The sequence below is a fragment of the Myotis davidii genome, unplaced genomic scaffold, assembly GCF_000327345.1.
Source record: "Myotis davidii unplaced genomic scaffold, ASM32734v1 scaffold370, whole genome shotgun sequence".
NCBI classification, from domain to species: domain Eukaryota; kingdom Metazoa; phylum Chordata; class Mammalia; order Chiroptera; family Vespertilionidae; genus Myotis; species Myotis davidii.
This window is the reverse complement of record NW_006288615.1, coordinates 15,414,171-15,431,817: the sequence shown is the minus strand read 5'-3', so window position 1 is coordinate 15,431,817 and position 17,647 is coordinate 15,414,171. Positions and strand designations below refer to the sequence as shown.

The 17,647-nt window shown below is 39.3% G+C and overlaps 1 protein-coding gene across 2 annotated transcripts in view; it reads right to left on the bottom strand.

Moving 5' to 3' along the window:
- The window catches only part of CHN1 (chimerin 1), a 73,445-nt gene that overhangs the window by 48,834 nt on the left and 6,964 nt on the right, over nt 1-17,647 (bottom strand). The window contains exon 2 of one of the 2 annotated variants that reach the window (XM_015561979.1): nt 1,482-1,559. In XM_015561979.1, coding sequence (XP_015417465.1) covers nt 1,482-1,559 — 78 coding nt within the window. Of the gene's footprint in view, nt 1-1,481; nt 2,208-17,647 lie in introns of those variants that run through there. The other variant, XM_006760598.2, reaches the window with a different exon arrangement.

Genomic DNA, 17,647 nt, shown 5'->3' with positions numbered 1-17,647 from the left:
CTGCTGAAGAACTATGGTCATTTAGGTTCCTAAACATGAAACAACACATAAACTTTGTATTTGCAAAAGGATTTATTTGGGATCATTCTCCTGATAAACATCCTGTAAGACCAAGTACTCTATCATGCAAGAAACTGAGGCCTAGTAACCTGTATGTGCTATTTAGGTTCATAAGTGGAAGATGTGTTTGAGATCTGATACACATACTAAATGGTCTGTTTCATTTTAAATCAAAGATACCGGCTGAAAGGCGAGGCCTTAAGATTAAAGGAGAAGAAAATGCTATTTGGTTTATCTTGAAATATTAGCACTCTTTACATATCCCATGCATTCTGGAATTTATTCTGTATCCCCAAATGATCTGAATATCATAAAAGTCTATTCCTCACTATGAAAAAAAACACAGCATATTGGGAGTTTTGTATTTAGCATTTAAGTAAAATAAATGCTGGTGCTATAAATCAGGATGAATGGCAAATTTGGAATAAAGTTTCTAACTACAGATCATGGTGCATTATATCTGCTGAATAAATTAATAAATAAATGGAAGAATAGGGTTTCCAGCTTTATCATCTTTTGAAATCATACATTCCCAACATCAAAACTATGACATTTTCCCAACCTAAAAATATTTGTGTCTCAAGAACTTCAGCTTAAAGTTGTTTAACTACTGGGAAGTTACTACAGAAATGCCAGTGCATCCATTCATGCATTAAGTGTAACTGGGTCTCATGCATGGCCTCACATTGTATGTCCTTTAAATTAGGTTGCAAAGGACTGAACTTCAAGTCCTTATGTCACGCTATAAGTACAGGCAAGATCTACACACAGCTTGAATCACACACATCATTCTGACAAAAGGTGATTAGAGTATAGCTGGTAAAACACATTAACAATAATTTAGAACTACACATACACAAGGTGAAAGCAAATATTCAGAAACTGAAGAGAAGCTGCTCATGTCAGCAGCATCAACATTCCCATGGTGGTCAGTCTCCTTTCATCACGGCCAATTAACTAACGGAGGAGGAAAGACAGAAACTATGGGAAATGCAGACCATCTGCTCAATCCAGATGCAACAGCACATGACTCTTATAGCCAAAGCTTTTTACCACAAACGAACAGAAATAAGATCTAATCCTCTCACAGAAAACCCCCCCAAAAAGATAGACATATTTGCATCACAAATAAAAATAACATTAAAATCATGAGACCTTTCAAATATCAGTCAATACTTTTAGAAACACACAGATCAAACAGAATACTAAGTCAGTATTAGAGAAAGTGGAGTTGGATTCTATTAGCTTTTTTTCTGTTTAAAAGCATGCTTAACACATCTTCATTCCTTAAATAGCAAGAACATTTTAGTTCAGTCATCCTAGTGTTAAAAAAAAACACCAGCAGATATTCCTTTAATATTGTATATTTCAAATAATGTGCATTTTCTTTCTTATAAGAAAAGATTAAAAAATATTCTTACCTTGAAATTGTGAACCTTTTCATATTTTGGAATTTGCTCGTTTTCTTTCAGAGTTGCTCTTCTAACAAGTGATGTCAACTGTGAATAAGCAAAGAGTTTCAGAGGTTGCCAGATTGTCACAGACGACTTTTGAGAACCCAGTTTCATTCCCAAGGCTGCTATCAATAAATCTTGCTGACGGCCCTCTTGTTTTGATTTGCGAGCTGCAGCTCTGTTAGTTTTCCTACCCGACCAAGACTCTTTGGATGGCATTTTTGGAATTCACAGGAAAGAAATAAAACCTATATTAATCTATGTCTGTCGATGAACTCTGTTCAGCTAACACATGAGCATTCTGCCAGCCAGCACAGAACCCTAACCTACAGAGAGCTGCAGAGAAACATCACAGAGAGGTGGAGGAGGATGATGAAGCACTTCTTAAAAAGAGGTCGACTAACCAGAAAAATTCTTCTTTCTTCCTTTTTTTTTTTAAAGGGCTCTATATTTAAGCTTCTGAAAACTTGAGTCTGAACAGAGAGTCGATGCTAACATACGAAACACTGAGCATCTCTCTATCCCTTTTTAAAAGCCATCCAATTTTGACAAATGGTACATTTCTAAAAGCTTTCTTCCCTACTGAATATGTTAACGTCCATTCTGAATGAAAGATGCCTACATACTGCCTGCAATCAGTTTCTAGAAACAGATACTCTGTGCAACCCTGAACAGTGGGTGGGGGAGGGGAGGGATTTGACAAGGAAGGCTGGATTAGACTGGTCACCGTAAGAAGGGAGATAACCAATGAAAATCAAGCAACAGTATTTAAGTTTTGTATTCCTCAACTCACTCTGTTTCTCCCTCCTCTCATGTAAGATTTTCTTGCTTGCTCAACGAAAAAAAAACACAAAACCTCACAGTGGGAAGACAATGAGCAATGACTGAGTCATGCCTCATTACAAAATGGAATATATTGTTACCTATTGAAAGCAAAAGAAAATTAACATGCAGCAAGCAGGTTCTAAAAAGAATGCACCACTGCCAGATAAATGCTTTCCATATCCTTCTTTGTTCATATAGACTGAGGTTAGTTATCTAAAACCAAATTTTACTGAAGATGAGAAAAAGCTGACAAATATTTTGATAAAAAAGGAGTTTAACTAGGTATCATACTATTTTCATGTAAAACAAGTAGCATGCATATAATATTGTTAGCACCCTGAAGTGGTGTGTTTTGTCTCCCTACTATGAGTGCTTTTGTTGTTGGTCTACACTTAAATAGATCTAACCATATTTTTATCCTTAGTCTCAACATTCATTATTCAAAAAACCTCAGGCCAGGTCACAATGGGATGTAGTGCAACTGGGCTTATAGGAAGGACCCTTGGGTGTGTGCTGATGTAGGACTGGGGGTGCTCATGGATTGGAAGAATTAATATTGTTAAAATGCCCATGCTACCCAAAGCAATCTATAGATTCAATGCAATCCCTATCAAAATACCAATGGCATTTTTCACAGAACTAGAACAATTAATCCTAATATTTATATGGAACTACAAAAGACCATGAATAGCCAAAGCAATCTTGAGAAAAAAGAACAAAATTGGAGGTAACATGCTCCCTGATTTCAATCTATACTACAAAGCTATAGTAATCAAAGCAGTACGATACTGATACAAAAACAGACATAGAGGTCAATGAAATGGAATAGAGAGTCTAGGAATAAACCCATGCTTATATGGTCAATTAATCTGTAACAAAGGAGGCAAGAATATACAATGGGGAAAAGACAGTCTCTTCAATAAATGGTGCTGGGGAAACTGGACAGATAGATGCAAAAACAAAAAAAGAAATTGGGCCAGGGAAGAACCAAAATGGCAGCATAGGTAAACACCTGTACTTGCTGCCTCCCACAACCATATCAAAATTACAACGAAAATACAAAACAACTATCACCCAGGACCGTGGGAAAGCTGGCTGAGTGGAAGTACCACAGCTAGAGAGATAAAGAAGAAAGCACACTGAGACTGATAGGAGGTGCAGAGGTGCGGAAAGGGCTGGCAGCCGGGTGTGTCGCTTTTTTAATTGGGAGGGAGATACAAGCTCCTGCTTGCTCTGAGCTCCAGTGCCAGGTGAGACTTTGGGGGACCCAGACACATACGGGGAGAAACTGGACTGTCTGGCATCGGGGAAGGAATGCAGGGGTGGCTTTCTGCCAGACAGAGGTGCACGCAACGGTCATTGTTCTTGCACTGGGACCTCTCCAGTGCAGGGCTGACTGGCAGCCATTGCTGTTTGCTCCACCCTGGAGATTCCTTGAGACCCCACCAAATTTACAACCCCACCCAAGCTGTGTGCAACAGCTTTTGCATGAATGGCCTATCCTTCCTTAGCCTAAAACCTGTCAAACTGCAGCTGGGTCAGGGAGCTCCAAAGCTATCTAAAGAAGGCCCAAGGCCAGCAGCCTGCCTTGCCTCACAGCCGGGCCTTGTCTGGGCACTTCCAAACCCCATACAAAGAGGAGGAATCTGCTGATCTTTCTGTAGCTCCTGCTGGGTGGCCCCAGACAGTGGCTGACTTTGCACCTTCTTGGAGATCAAGAGCCAGTGTACACAGTCGTCAGTGTGAGGCCATACCAGATTATAACTCTTCACATCCATAAGTGACACATTCAAGGAGCAGACTCAGTGGGCACTAAAGCCCCACTGAAGCAAGTCCTGCCCCATAAAGGTATCTCCTGCACAGCAGCGCGTCCACTGTAGACACAGCTGGTCCTCACAGCCAGTTGGCCTGGGGGTCAATTCCCCCCAGTGATACCAACAGCAATCAAGACTCAATTACAACAAGACTGTGCACACAGCCCACAAAGGGGTGCACCAAGAGTACCCACCTCAGGTAATTGGGGAGGCTGAGCCACTGGGCCCTATAGGACACCTATTACATAAGACCACCCTATCAACTCATAGGAAACTTACCAGCTATCCAATACATAGAAACCAACACAGGGAAGCAGCCAAAATGTGGAGACAAAAAATAACATGTCACAAATGAAAGAAATGGAAGAAAGCAAACTACTAGATATAGAGTTCAAAACCACAGTTATAAGGTTACTCAAGAATCTTCTAGAAAGCTCAGAGGAACTTAGTGAGACCTTCAAGGATCTTAGTGAGAATGCCAAAAAGAAAAAAAAAAGTAAAAGGAACAGTCAGAAATTAAGCATACCCTGACTGAAATAAAAAATAATATACAATGATGCAACAGTAGAGTAGAGGATCCTAAGAATCAAGTCAAAGATTTGAAATATGAAGAAGCAATAAACACCCAACTGGAAAAGCAAAAAGAATCCAAAAATATGAAGATAGTGTAAGGAGCCTCTGGGACAACTTCAAGCGTACCAACATCCGAATTACGGGGGTGCCAGAAGAAGAGAGAGAGTAAGATATTGAAAACCTATTTGAAGAAATAATGACAGAAACTTCCCCTACTCACAGATAAGAAAAAGCTAAAGGAGTTTATCAACACCAAACCAGTATTATATGAAATGCTGAAGGGTATTCTTTAAGAAGAGGAAGAAGAAGAAAAAGGTAAAGATAAAAAATTATGAACAACAAAGTGACAACAAATACACATCTATCAATAAGTGAATCTAAAAATCAAATGACGAAAAAAATCTGATGAACAGAATAAACTGGTGAATGTAAAAGAATCAGGGGCATGGAAATGGAGAGGACTGACAATTCTCGGGGGGGGAGGGGGTGCGGGAAGAGGTGGAACAAAGATCTTATATGCATGTATGCAATGCCTATGGGCATGGACAGTGGGGTGCCGAGGGCCTGGGGTGGGGTGGGAACTGGGTGAAGGGGAGCTATGGAGGGGAAAAAGAGGAACATCTGTAATAACCTGAATAAAGATTTTTTTAAAGAAGAAAGAGGCCACTATATACAAATATAAACTCAAAATGGATTAAAGATTTAAATGCAAGACCTGAAACCATAAAACTCCTATTAAAAAACAAAACAAAAAACAAACAAACAAAAAAACAGGCAACAAATTCTTTGACATTGGTCTCAGTGGTATTTTTTAAAATATATTTTTATTGATTTCAGAGAGGAAGGGAGAGAGAGATAGAAACATCAATGATGAGAAAGAATCATTGATCGGCTGCCTCCTGCATGCTCCACACTGTGCATCGAGCCCACAACCCAGGCATGTGCCCTTGACCGGAACCGAACCTGGGACCCTTCAGCCCACAGGCCAGCGCTCTATCCACTGAGCCAAACCACAGCAAGGGCAGTGATATATTTTTTTAATGTCTCCTTAGGCCAAGGTAACAAAAACAAAAATAAATGATACTACATCTGACTAAAAAGCTATTATACAGTGAAAGAAACCATCAACAGGACGAAAAGGCAACCTGCTGAATGGGAGAAGGTATTTGCAAATGATATCTCTGTTATGGGTTTAATATCCAAAATATATTTTAAAATCTATAAAACTCAATATAAAAAACTAATCAATTAAAAATGGGCAGAGGACCTAAATAGACATTTCAAGACAAACAGATGGCCAACAGACACATGAAAAGATGTTCAATAGGGAACAACAATCAACAGGAAAATGCAAATCAAAACCTCAATGAGATATCACCTCATACCTGTCAAAATGGCTGTTATCAAAAGACAACAAATAAGTGTTTGCAAGGATGTGCAGAAAAGGGAACTCTTGTACACTGTTGGTGGGACTGTAAACTAGTGCAACCACTACAGAAAACAGTATGTAGATTTCAGAAAACATTAGAAATAAGACTAATGTTCTAGCCAGCAATTCTACTTCAGATATATATTTATATCCGAAGAAAATGAAAACAATAATTAAAAAGACAGTATGTTCCCCTATGTTTATTGCAGCATTGTTTAAAATAGCCAAGATCTGGAAGCAACCTAGGTATCTACTGATAGATAAATGGATAAAGAAAATTTGGGGGGTGGGGAAGGAATAGGGTGTCCCCCCAAAAATACATACACACTTTAACAGCTGATAGCTCAACTGATGTTTCTTTCTTTCAGATTTAACCCACTGCAATTAGTAATTATTCAAAGTGTGTGTATACATTTTTGGGACACCCTGTATCTGTATGTGTATGATGGAATATTGCTCAGCCATAAAAAAGAATGCATTGTGCCATTTGTGACAACATGGATGGACTTAAAGAGCATTATGTTAAATGAAATAAGTCAAACAGACAAGTCAGAGACTGTATGACTTCACTTATATGTGGGATCTAAAAACAAACAAAAAACAAATGAACAAGACAAAACAGAATCGCTTCTCGGTCTTTTGGCTAAGATCAAGTGTAGACAAAACAGAAACAAAGTCATAGATACAGAGAAGAAACTGATGGTTGCCAAAGGTGAGATGATGGACAGAAAAGGGGAAGGGGATTAAGAAGTACAAACTTCCAGGTATAGAATATCATGAGGCTATAATGTACAGCACAGGGAATATAGTCAATAACAAGTATGGTGACAGATAATAGATACATTGTGGTGATCACTCTGTAAGGTGCTAGTATATAAATGTTGATCCACTGTTGTATATCTGAAACTAATATAAAATTGTAAGTTAGGTATAATTAAAAATAAATTAAAACTAAATCATTAAAAATAGTTTTTTTTGGAAATAATTTTTTAATAAAGAAAGGGGGTGTAGCTGGGTAATAAAGCCACCTCCATGTAATAGAAAAACCTATATTAAGGTGCTACAAGAAGCTTGTTTTCTCATACCGGTTCCCTAAACATCTCCCATCTGTTTCCTCATACTATGTAATTAAATTTAACCCATTATGATTCTAATAATCACTGTATTTAGAAAAGCTAAAACTCTACATTTAAATGAATTCAGTCCATTTGCTTAATGCAAACAATTTACCTCACATTTCATAATCTGTAGAAATTATGTGCCCAATGCAGATTCTTGTTTAATTAGAGCATAAAGTGGTCCTTAAACCATGCCAAATACTGGATATATTGAATGAATTATTTTCTCAACATCCCCCCAATTTTTTTTATTTACTTGAGTCTATCTAGTCCCTTCTTTTAAAATGGCTTATTCTGTTAAAAACATTTCTAAGTAACTAAAGGCAAAGATTAATATTTATATCTACAGATATTTCATTTCCATAAATTTATACTCTTATGTGATTAATAAGAGACAAAAAAAGTGCTCCCGTTTCAAGAGGAAATACAATGGAAAAATTTTTCCTTGCTTAACCTAAATTACTCTTCAGCTTAGACCTAGATGCTCATGTGATGACTAAAAATATAAAGGCCAACCGATTCTTTGGTCATGTACAACCTAAAGTGGAGTTACCTGATTCCCAGTAGGCACCAGATAAAAAGAGACTCCAAAGGCAATTTTAACAGTAATTTTTCCCCCTAATTTTTTTCATACAGTGTTTAACCCAACATTTAAGCTACTAAGCTAAAGAAAACAATCATTCATATGATCCAGGTAGCTTTTTGTTTTTCTGAGTATTTCTGATCTAGGGCCCCAGTATTTCAGCTGTAAGAAACTAAAAGCACTCAAATATTAGTGGTAGTCATCCAGAAAATTCATAGTGGGTAAAAGCGAACATTTGTCATTGAGAGGCAAAGTCTGCTATAGGCTCTGCCGGGTCACACTGTCCTTCCTGAACACTTTTTCTACCTAATTAAGAAATACTGGATTAACTACAACTTGGGCAGCTACACAGGGTAGTAAGGAGATATAGAGCAACTTCAGTAAAAAGTGCTTAGCTACCCTCAAATGGCTGGAGTTTGGTCACCATTATGCCTTCAATACCTGCAATTGCATTTCTGCATTAACTTTGCTGAAGAGCTCTCAAGTCCTAAGAGCCGCTAACTCTAAAATTCAGAACCAACATTAATGTTCTGCTGTACCAGACAAATGTATACCACTCATCCATATATATGTATTAGAGTTATAGTACCTTTTAATTATGGTTATCATTTGATTATTAAGTACTTATGACCCAGGCACCCAGTTAAACACTTTACATGTAGAATCCTATTAAATTCACATAAAATGCCTCTGAGGTATATATTTTATCCTCATTTTATAGTTGAAAGAGCCGAGGCCTACAGAAGTTAACTTCCCAAAACTGCATAGCTAGTAGGCAGTGGACAAGAGCTGGGCTCTTCAACACTATGCTATCTCCACCCACATGAGGAACCTGGAGTTTGAGGGTAATTGTTTTCTTCTCTCTGTTCTATTCAAGGTGACTTCTCTAGTTATTTTCTTTTCAGTTTTGAAGAGTAGGAACGAATGGTAAATCAGAGCAAATAACAAACAACAGTGGATGGTAAGAAAAGTGATGGTAACTAAGATCTCCAGATCTCAAGTTTAGCACACAGTACGTGCAGTAAACAACGCACCCCTCTGAGCTCCATTCAAATACTCCCTCCTCCATGAAGGCTTTGATGACTTGTACCAATTACATGTGATCTTGCCCATCAGTGAACCTCAGAGCCCTTCACTTGTACATTTTTTATGAGACATCACACTCTACCTCATATCACAATGAAACTGTGTAGCTATCGATACTAATAATAGAGGAATATACAAATTTTCCAGGATGCCGTCACGGTAACAGTAACGACTCAACAGCAGGCTGCGTGGAGCAACCAGGCCGGGGGAGGGGGGGCAGTTATGGACAATCAGGCCAGTTTTTGTATCGATTACTTTATACCCACCACCCTAAAGGCAGGACAACTGTGGTAACCGAGGCTCAATATATTCACACGCACATAATCAATCAGTGAACTGTGTGAAGCGGCAAGGCAGAACCCAGGTCTTGTCCTAGCGTTTCCAAACACCGACCCCTCACTGCACTTTAACACGTACTTCAAAAAGGATTTAAGAACTCAAGTTGCTATCGGCTGAGCAGTTAGGAGCCAGCGGTCCCGGATTGTGAGAAGGATGTTGGACTGCCGGTATCTCTAAGATTGGGCCTATACCGGCAGTTGGACTTCTGCCAAGGGGTCCCGGATTGGAGAGAGTGCAGGCTGGGCTGAGGAAACCCCCGCCCCATGCACGAATTTTGTGCACTGGGCATCTAGTTTATATAGAATTGGGTCTTATATGTCTTAATATAAACCTTGAATCTAGCACAGTCACTGGCACCAATAAAGGTTCAATACATATTTGGTTAAAAGAATAAAACCAAATGAAGGCAGCTATTTTATTGAGGGGCAGTGTGTTATAATAGTAAAAAAGATGGGACTTGAAATCAGACATATTAATGTTTGAATCCTGACCTTGGGAGATTTGTTTGGTGTCCTGGTTACCTCATCTACATATTATGAATAATAATACCTACCTAGAAGGTTACTGGACTGTTTACAGGGGCTGACACATAACAGAGGAAAAGACTGTAGGAAGACAGTGAGCACACACTAAATGATAGCATTACAGGGATGCCATGCCAAAGATCAGTGGCAGGGTATGCTGTGTAGTGTTAAGATAGGTTTCTGTCCTCCAAGAGTTTGTAGACCAATCTGCTTTTGGTCTACACCATACAAACGTGATTAGAAACTCCTGCCCTTCCCTTTATATTATGGTCCGCCCCAAATTTCTTAGATTCTAGTTCTAATCTTACCTTTTAAAAGGCATATAATGACATGCATGTTAGTTGAGGGAGCAGGGGTGGGGGCGTGGACAGTGGAAAGGAAGGAGACTATCTTTGTTAAGAGCCCAGGAACAATGTCTGACGCTTCATGTCGCTGTCCTACTTACCAGTCACAACAACTCTGGGACTACGCTGTATAACGGACATTTTATAGATGATGAGACACAGAGTGACTTGATCAAGGTCATAGTCAGGAAGAGGAGTCTGTGATCTGAATTCCTGTTTTGTTTGTTTGTTTTTTCAATCTGCAAAGCCTGGTAGCTGTTTCTGCTACCCTTTAATGAGTAGGAGAAAAAACCAAGATGTTTGGGATATAGCCCCTCAGATTCTGGTTCTATAAAATAGAAAGAAATGGCTAAACTGGGTCAGGGCAAGCATGTTATCCCACAAAATTATTCTTCCTGGAAACACCATCAGTATTTAGCTTTTTATTTTGACTGGGAATCTTTGGCCTGTCCTAGACCCAACTCTGGCCATCCTTGATACTGACATGGTTCCTGTATGTTCACCTCAATGACAAAGAAACAGAAGCTCAGAGAGATTCAGTGCCTTGTCCAAAGTCACCTAACTAGTATGTGGTGAGAACAGGATTTGACTCCCGGGCTACGTGACTTCAAGTTCTGTGTCTTTCCTCTAGACTATCCTGCCTCACACTATCTATTGTCAACATGCAATATTGAAAGGCTATCATGTGAATAAATTTCTGGATCATTTATATCTAGCAACTCCCCCCGCCCCTGCCGCCTTCAGATCACTAGCTATTTTAGTACTGCTTATATTTGAATTTACAGTATCTACCAGATTCATCATTTAATCAAAAATTTCCAAATCCATTTAAAGTCAAACGTTAGAGTCTTCTACACAGAACTCTATAAATTCCTTAAATTATATTGAGATAAGTAACTTTTTATGTTGCACAGGAAGCTCTTACATCTTGCCAGGGTTCTAAATTTTTATGCTACTGGCATCAGTCACCTCGTAATTCCTAACTCAATCTTCATTACATCACTCCCTAGCATTAACTTAATAGCCATCTAAACATAACAATACGGCACATCAAGGCATTCATTTCAGCGAAGAATAAAGTTAAATTACGCTCCAGACACTACCAAACTCTGCCCAGGTTAACGTGTCCCCTTATAAACATAAGACATTTGAAAGCAATGCAAACAAAAAATGTACAGCCCTGCATTCCTGTTCTCTCAAGAAACAACAGAAACGATCCGATTCTCCAAGTGACGTTTTTGAGGGAGCTTTGTGCACTCTGCACGAGAACACCAGGCTCAGAGAGGAGGGTGACGTGGCTGGCACACAGCCTGGTTTCCGAGCCTGCTTCTGACTGATACCAGCCAAGCCAGTGAACTTTCCTAAGTCCCGGCTGGACCAAATGAACTCCACGGTCTTCTCCATTTATAAGAGAAATTCAACATGAAAAAGAAAGATGTAAAGGTTGGTGTGCTCACGTGGAAAAGGCCACCGTGGCCATCTCCAGTCAGTCTCCACAAGGGAGCTCCGGCTAATTTACTGTGTATGAACTTCTGTCTAGTGCTCAGTCTAGCAGGCTCAGAAACTGACTTTCTCAGCCCAAGGAGATCCTATCCATTTCTCAAAGGGAGACGAGCATTATAATACCAAGATCATAAAACTGAGAGGCAAAAGGAGAATGAAGGTTGCCTAGTTTATACTGAGATATGAGATATAAAGTGGGTGACCATCATTTTCTTTTTTTGGTAGCACACCTACACTGGGAAAAAAAAACACACACAAAACATTAGGAAGAATGGAATCAGAACAAGTGGAGTGGGTTTGATGAACTGATTAGTTAATGCACAGAGTTAAGACATCTGCTGAGTCCTCTACAATCAGTATGGCCTTGCTAATGAGCTCTAGTATTCAAATACTCAATGTCCCTTTAAGTCAGTGCTTACTTAGATGCACATAAGCAACTTCTACATCTTCAAGTCTCCAGGTGTCTCTTTGCTATGATTTTTCACATCTCTGTTCAAATATCTTAGGTAGTGATCTTAAAATTAATTCATAAGATAGTCTTATTTTTTTTACAAGTTCTTAAAGAATACTAGATTATGGTCCCAATGTACTGATAACAGTTTATATAAAGGAATATAATAAAATAAGTGGTAGATGTTTTCCTCTCCTGAATTATGTAACCACAAGTTAATACATACATGTAATATATATAAAAATACATAAGAGTAAATTAAAGTTTTCTAGTCTAACACCAGTTTTTGGCCACTGGCAGTGATAACTGTATGGTGGTGGTAACATTTTTTCTTAGTTCTTCCTAATGAAAAGCTGAAATTGGCCTCCATGGGAATTCCCATTTTTACCCCCTAACTAAGCTTTAGGGGATACGTACAGAAATGTATCATTAACATTTCGGCTTTTATTTTACCCAAAGTTTTATTACCTATTACCTGTGACACTTAAACATTATTGTGCTATACCAATAGAGGAGATGAAATTAAAGAAGCTCTAACACTTTATCGACAATTAGGGACTTAAATCTGGTATAAAACTCTTGCATCATAAATGTTTTCACTTTTTCCAAAAGCTTTGAGCTGTAATATACATATGGACTACAACTAAAAAGCAGACTCAGCTTGGCATTATTAGTATTTTCAGATTTCAAACTGCCACATGAGGTTATTCAAGTTACTGCAGCCCAGTGAACATTTTACAATCACCAATCTAACAGAAGCACAACAGTGTGTCATAATAAAAGCGAGGGCCTATATTTTTAGTTTTTGTTAGTGACTTCTGTTTATTAGGCTGAGATGAAGTCTAGTGATTTGGATTTTTAAAAGAACCTGTTACTGACTTTCTTAATGTAAGTTATAAAAGCTTACTTCCTATATGTGTAGTTTAATTAGAATATTCCAATTGTAATTTATTTTAATATTCACTTTTAAGTCTCAATTAAGATAACTTTTGGCTAATGGTATGAAGTATACTTGTGAAGTTCAAACATACTTTTGAAAACCTATTTCTATTACTTGAAAATGCCAATAATGGCCTGAAATAAAGACTTAACGTGTATAACATCTACCACAAGAAGTGTAAGCCTGAGCATAATTCATAGATGTGTTGATAGTTCACCTCACTGCCAGACATTTACTTGTCTTTCCTTCGTAATGACGCTGCTATACAGCATGGTTTACATCAAGATAATGAAAATAACCGCATCTGGGCATTTTTCTAAAATAAACTTTGCATAACATGTCCATAGTATTTCATTTCATGAAATTTCTGTTAGTTCAAAGGATCCTAATAAAATTAAGAGAAAACATTAATAACCCCTAACTTGAATGCTCTCCTTCACATACAAGATGATTAGATTCATATATATACTGTGTTCCGTATGGAACTCAACATCTGAAGAGCAGTTTGAGGCATGTGGACCAGGCCCTCAGATAAACAGAACATTAGAAAAAAAGACACAGAAAGGCAGGCTGCGATCAACTTCCTATGAGGAGGAAGAAGAAAAGATGAAAGGATAATTCAGCAACATTTTAATATGTTGAGGGATTCACCCTGCTGTTTTCCTCCTCCACAAAGGGTAGGTTAATGGGAGATGATTTACAGACCTTACGTTGATAAAGTCAAAAGTTGTTTAAGGCTATCAGGCCAGCTTAGGCTAGTGTTTTACTACCCTTTCCACCAAAATGTTCCCCAAAACAACCAAACGTGAATAGGGTGTGAGGGATCCGGGGTGGCTCCCTAAGCTCTCCGTAATGCACCCATATAAAATGTTTAATACAAAAAAAATGTGTTCAATTAATTACCCCTGAGTACAACTGGTGCTCTAGGAAGATGTGCCATATTATCTTTAGATTTAGCATATCCCTGCTGAGCAGCTGGAAATGCATAATCTTAGATTCCAGAGAGTGGGCATGGGTGAGGCCACTTAGATCCCTACCAGCAGTAGGCCAGATTCTATCACCAGGTTGCACAGCAAGAAGTAATCTGTAAATTGACTGCTTTAATAATCCTGTTCTAGACCTACTTCACCAAAACCTAACTGAATTCTTCTTCCTATTTAGCTAAAAAAAAACAACCACAACAATAAAAAACCAGGCCCAGCTCTCACACTGCCCCAAACTGGTACCACTTGTACAGAATTTTAGACTCTACAAAGCTCTTTGTCACACTGTAACCCCCCATTCCTATTTTCAGAAAGAAGATTCAGCGATGTTAAGGCATTTGCTCAGGGAAAGATAAATTGGTAAGCAAAGGAGCCATGATGGAAACACAGGCCCCCTGACTTCACATGCTATCCTCTATCCGTCCCTCTGTGCTTCCCTGGATTTGGCATATGAGCACTCAACGTGTGACAAGACTGACTCTTGCCTTATGTGAGAACCAGGGCCACAAAGACCCAGGTCCATCACCCAGCAGAAACATTGACAGCTGGAAATGACCACCCCCAATACAGTTCTAAGCCTGACAAATTGTTTACAACATACAAAGAAGTCAAGTCACCCTTAGTAATTAATTTCTGGCATTGTCCAAAGCCTTTTTCTTTACTTTGATGGTGGTGGGTAAAGTGATATGTTCCTCCTACTTAGATACATGCAGACCCGTTGTCACCGTCTACCAGAGCTTTAAGGAGAGTTCCTGAGCCGCCTGCCTTGTTTTTGTTTTTGTGCTGGCTTTCCCTGTTCTTGAAATAAAAACAAATAAACAAAACTACCATCCAAACCAATGAATTGAGAGAGTAGTCTCTTGAGCAACTAATTAGGCTGTCTTCAGAAATAGGTAATTAAGCTTTCCATTAAAATTCACCAAGCAGACATACATAATTTACAAGGTGGAAAGCCATTCCAATCTCATGAGTAAACAATTAAGTATTATACTTATAACAGATATTCCAGAATGGCCAATGCAGGAGTAATTACATAATTAGGATACATTTTATCTTTATTTTTTAATATATATTTTTATTGATTTCAGGGGGGAAGAGAGAGATAGAAACATCAATAATGAGAGAAAATCATTGATCAGCACGCCCCACACTGGAGATCGAGCCCGCAACCTAGGCATGTACCCTGACCAGGAATCAAACCCTGACCTCCTGGATCATAGGTCAATGCTCAACCACTGAGCAACACCAGCTGGGCTACATTTTATCTTTGAAGTAATATAGTACAAAAAATAAGGATTTGGGGTTTTGGACATGTGGCCTGAGAAAGTGTAAATACTCACAAATTTCATTAAATGAAAATAGAGAAGTGGTCAAAGTATAAACAGATACTCCTTGACTTACAATGGGATTATGTCCTGATAAATCCATGCTAAACTGAAAATATTGAAATGTATTTAGTATAATAATTTACAGAACACCATAGCTTACTTAGCCTAGCCTATCTTAAACTTACTCAGAACACTTACATTAGCCTATAGTAGGGCAAAACAATATAACACAAAGCCTATTTTATCAGAAAGTGTTGACTATCTCATATAATTTACTGAATACTGTACTGAAAGTGAAAAGCAAAATAGTTGAATGGGTATCACGTTTGTACCACCATAAGGTTGAAAAATTGGTAAGTCGAATCATAGTAAGTTGGGGGCCATCTGTATATATAATACAAGGCTCTCCTAAACAGTTTTCATTCAATAACTTGTTTATTTAGTGTCTACCATGTTCCAGGCATTAGTGAAACTGTGGCAAATAGCAGAGAATAGAGCCCTATGCTATTTTCACAAGGATCAGATATTAAACAAATACACACACACACACACACACACACACACACACACACTTAATGAATTAATTATATTTGGGATATGTATTAGATGGGTAATGGATTTTTTCCATTCTATTTTAATTCTAATAGTCTCATTTTCTAACAAAGGTTAAATTTATTCATGAAGTCTATGTCCATGGCCTCCTTCCTAGCATTTCCTCCCGTCTCATGGTCCTACTGAGACTATAACTGGTGACTTCTTTTTTTTTAAATATATTTTATTGATTTTTTACAGAGAGGAAGGGAGAGGGATAGAGAGTTAGAAACATCGATGAGAGAGAAACATCGACCAGCTGCCTCCTGCACACCCCTCCACTGGGGATGTGCCCTCAACCAAGGTACATGCCCTTGGACCGGAATCAACCCTGGGACCCTTCAGTCCGCAGGCCGACGCTCTATCCACTGAGCCAAACCAGTTAGGGCAATCACTAGTGACTTCTTCACATCTCTCCATCCCAGATCTCTCGCTCTCCTTCGAATATTTCAGAAGCCTTCAACATGCCCAAACCACAGGGCAGTGTGCTGACCAGCAATGCAGAGGGGAACTGCTGGTGATGAGGCTTTCTCCTCAATCCGCTTCACCACCCTTTCCATAATCTTAAAAATTTAAACAGAAGTTCAGTATTATTTATAGTTAAGTGGTTAAAAGACTACCTGTTAAAGAATATCAGCTCTACTTACTAGTTATGGAGTCTTAGAAAAATTCGCAGTTTCTTCATCTGTGAATTGGAATAATGACAGTACCTACCTCAAAGGGTGGTTGGAAGGATGGGATGAGATAGCGTACATAGAATGTCTGAAATGTATATAAAGCATATATTTTCAATGTTTAGCATGCACAGAGCTCTCAAAGCTCTCAAAGATAAGTGGTGGTGATGATGCTGATACTGCTGTCATTAGCATATTCAGCACGAAGTAGGTGCTGAATCTTGAAAGAATGAGCACACCAATCCGTAGTATATATGTAAGCCTCACTGAATTCTTCACACATGAATGCCTTTTTGAATGATTCCACCCTCCTGCTTTAAAAATACTATCAGGATAGATTTAATGCAAAGGAAATGGCGATATATACCTAAGCAACCATTACAACGGAACAACCGGAATGACCGGTTGCTATGACATGCACTGACCACCAGAGGGCAGAGGCTAATGCAGGAGCTGCTCCCAGCCTGCAGGCCCTGATCGCCAAGGGGGCCCGCCAGCCACCCTCCCCCCCGCCAGCAGGCCCCAATTGCCTGATCGGGGCCGAGTCCCAAGGCTGGGATGGGGAACTGGGGGTGGGTAGCAGTAGATGCGGTCCCTTTCCCAGGGGGGCCAAGGGCCAGCTCCCTCCTCAGGGTGGTGGCCAACCTCCAAGGTCCCTCCCTCATCCTTTCTCTGGCCGGCAGGCCCCAATGGTCCAAGCTGGTACAGGGAACCAGCGGTGGATGGCAGCGGATGTGGGCAACGAGGGGAGGAGGAGGAGCTGCGGGAGGGGCAACGAGGGGAACCGCGCAGTGGCATGCACAGGTGGCAAGTGAAAGAGGGGGGGAACCTGATTGGCCCTGACTGCCGGTCAGGCCTAGGGACCCCACCCATGCATGAGTTTCGTGCACCGGTCCTCTAGTTTTCTTATAATAGCTATTCTTTAAAGTATCCTATGACTTGGTTTTTACAAAGTAATGGCTGGCCAGAGGTGCAAGGAAGAAGGGCATTTTAAATAGTTCCCTCATTTGATAGCCAAAATGTATGCA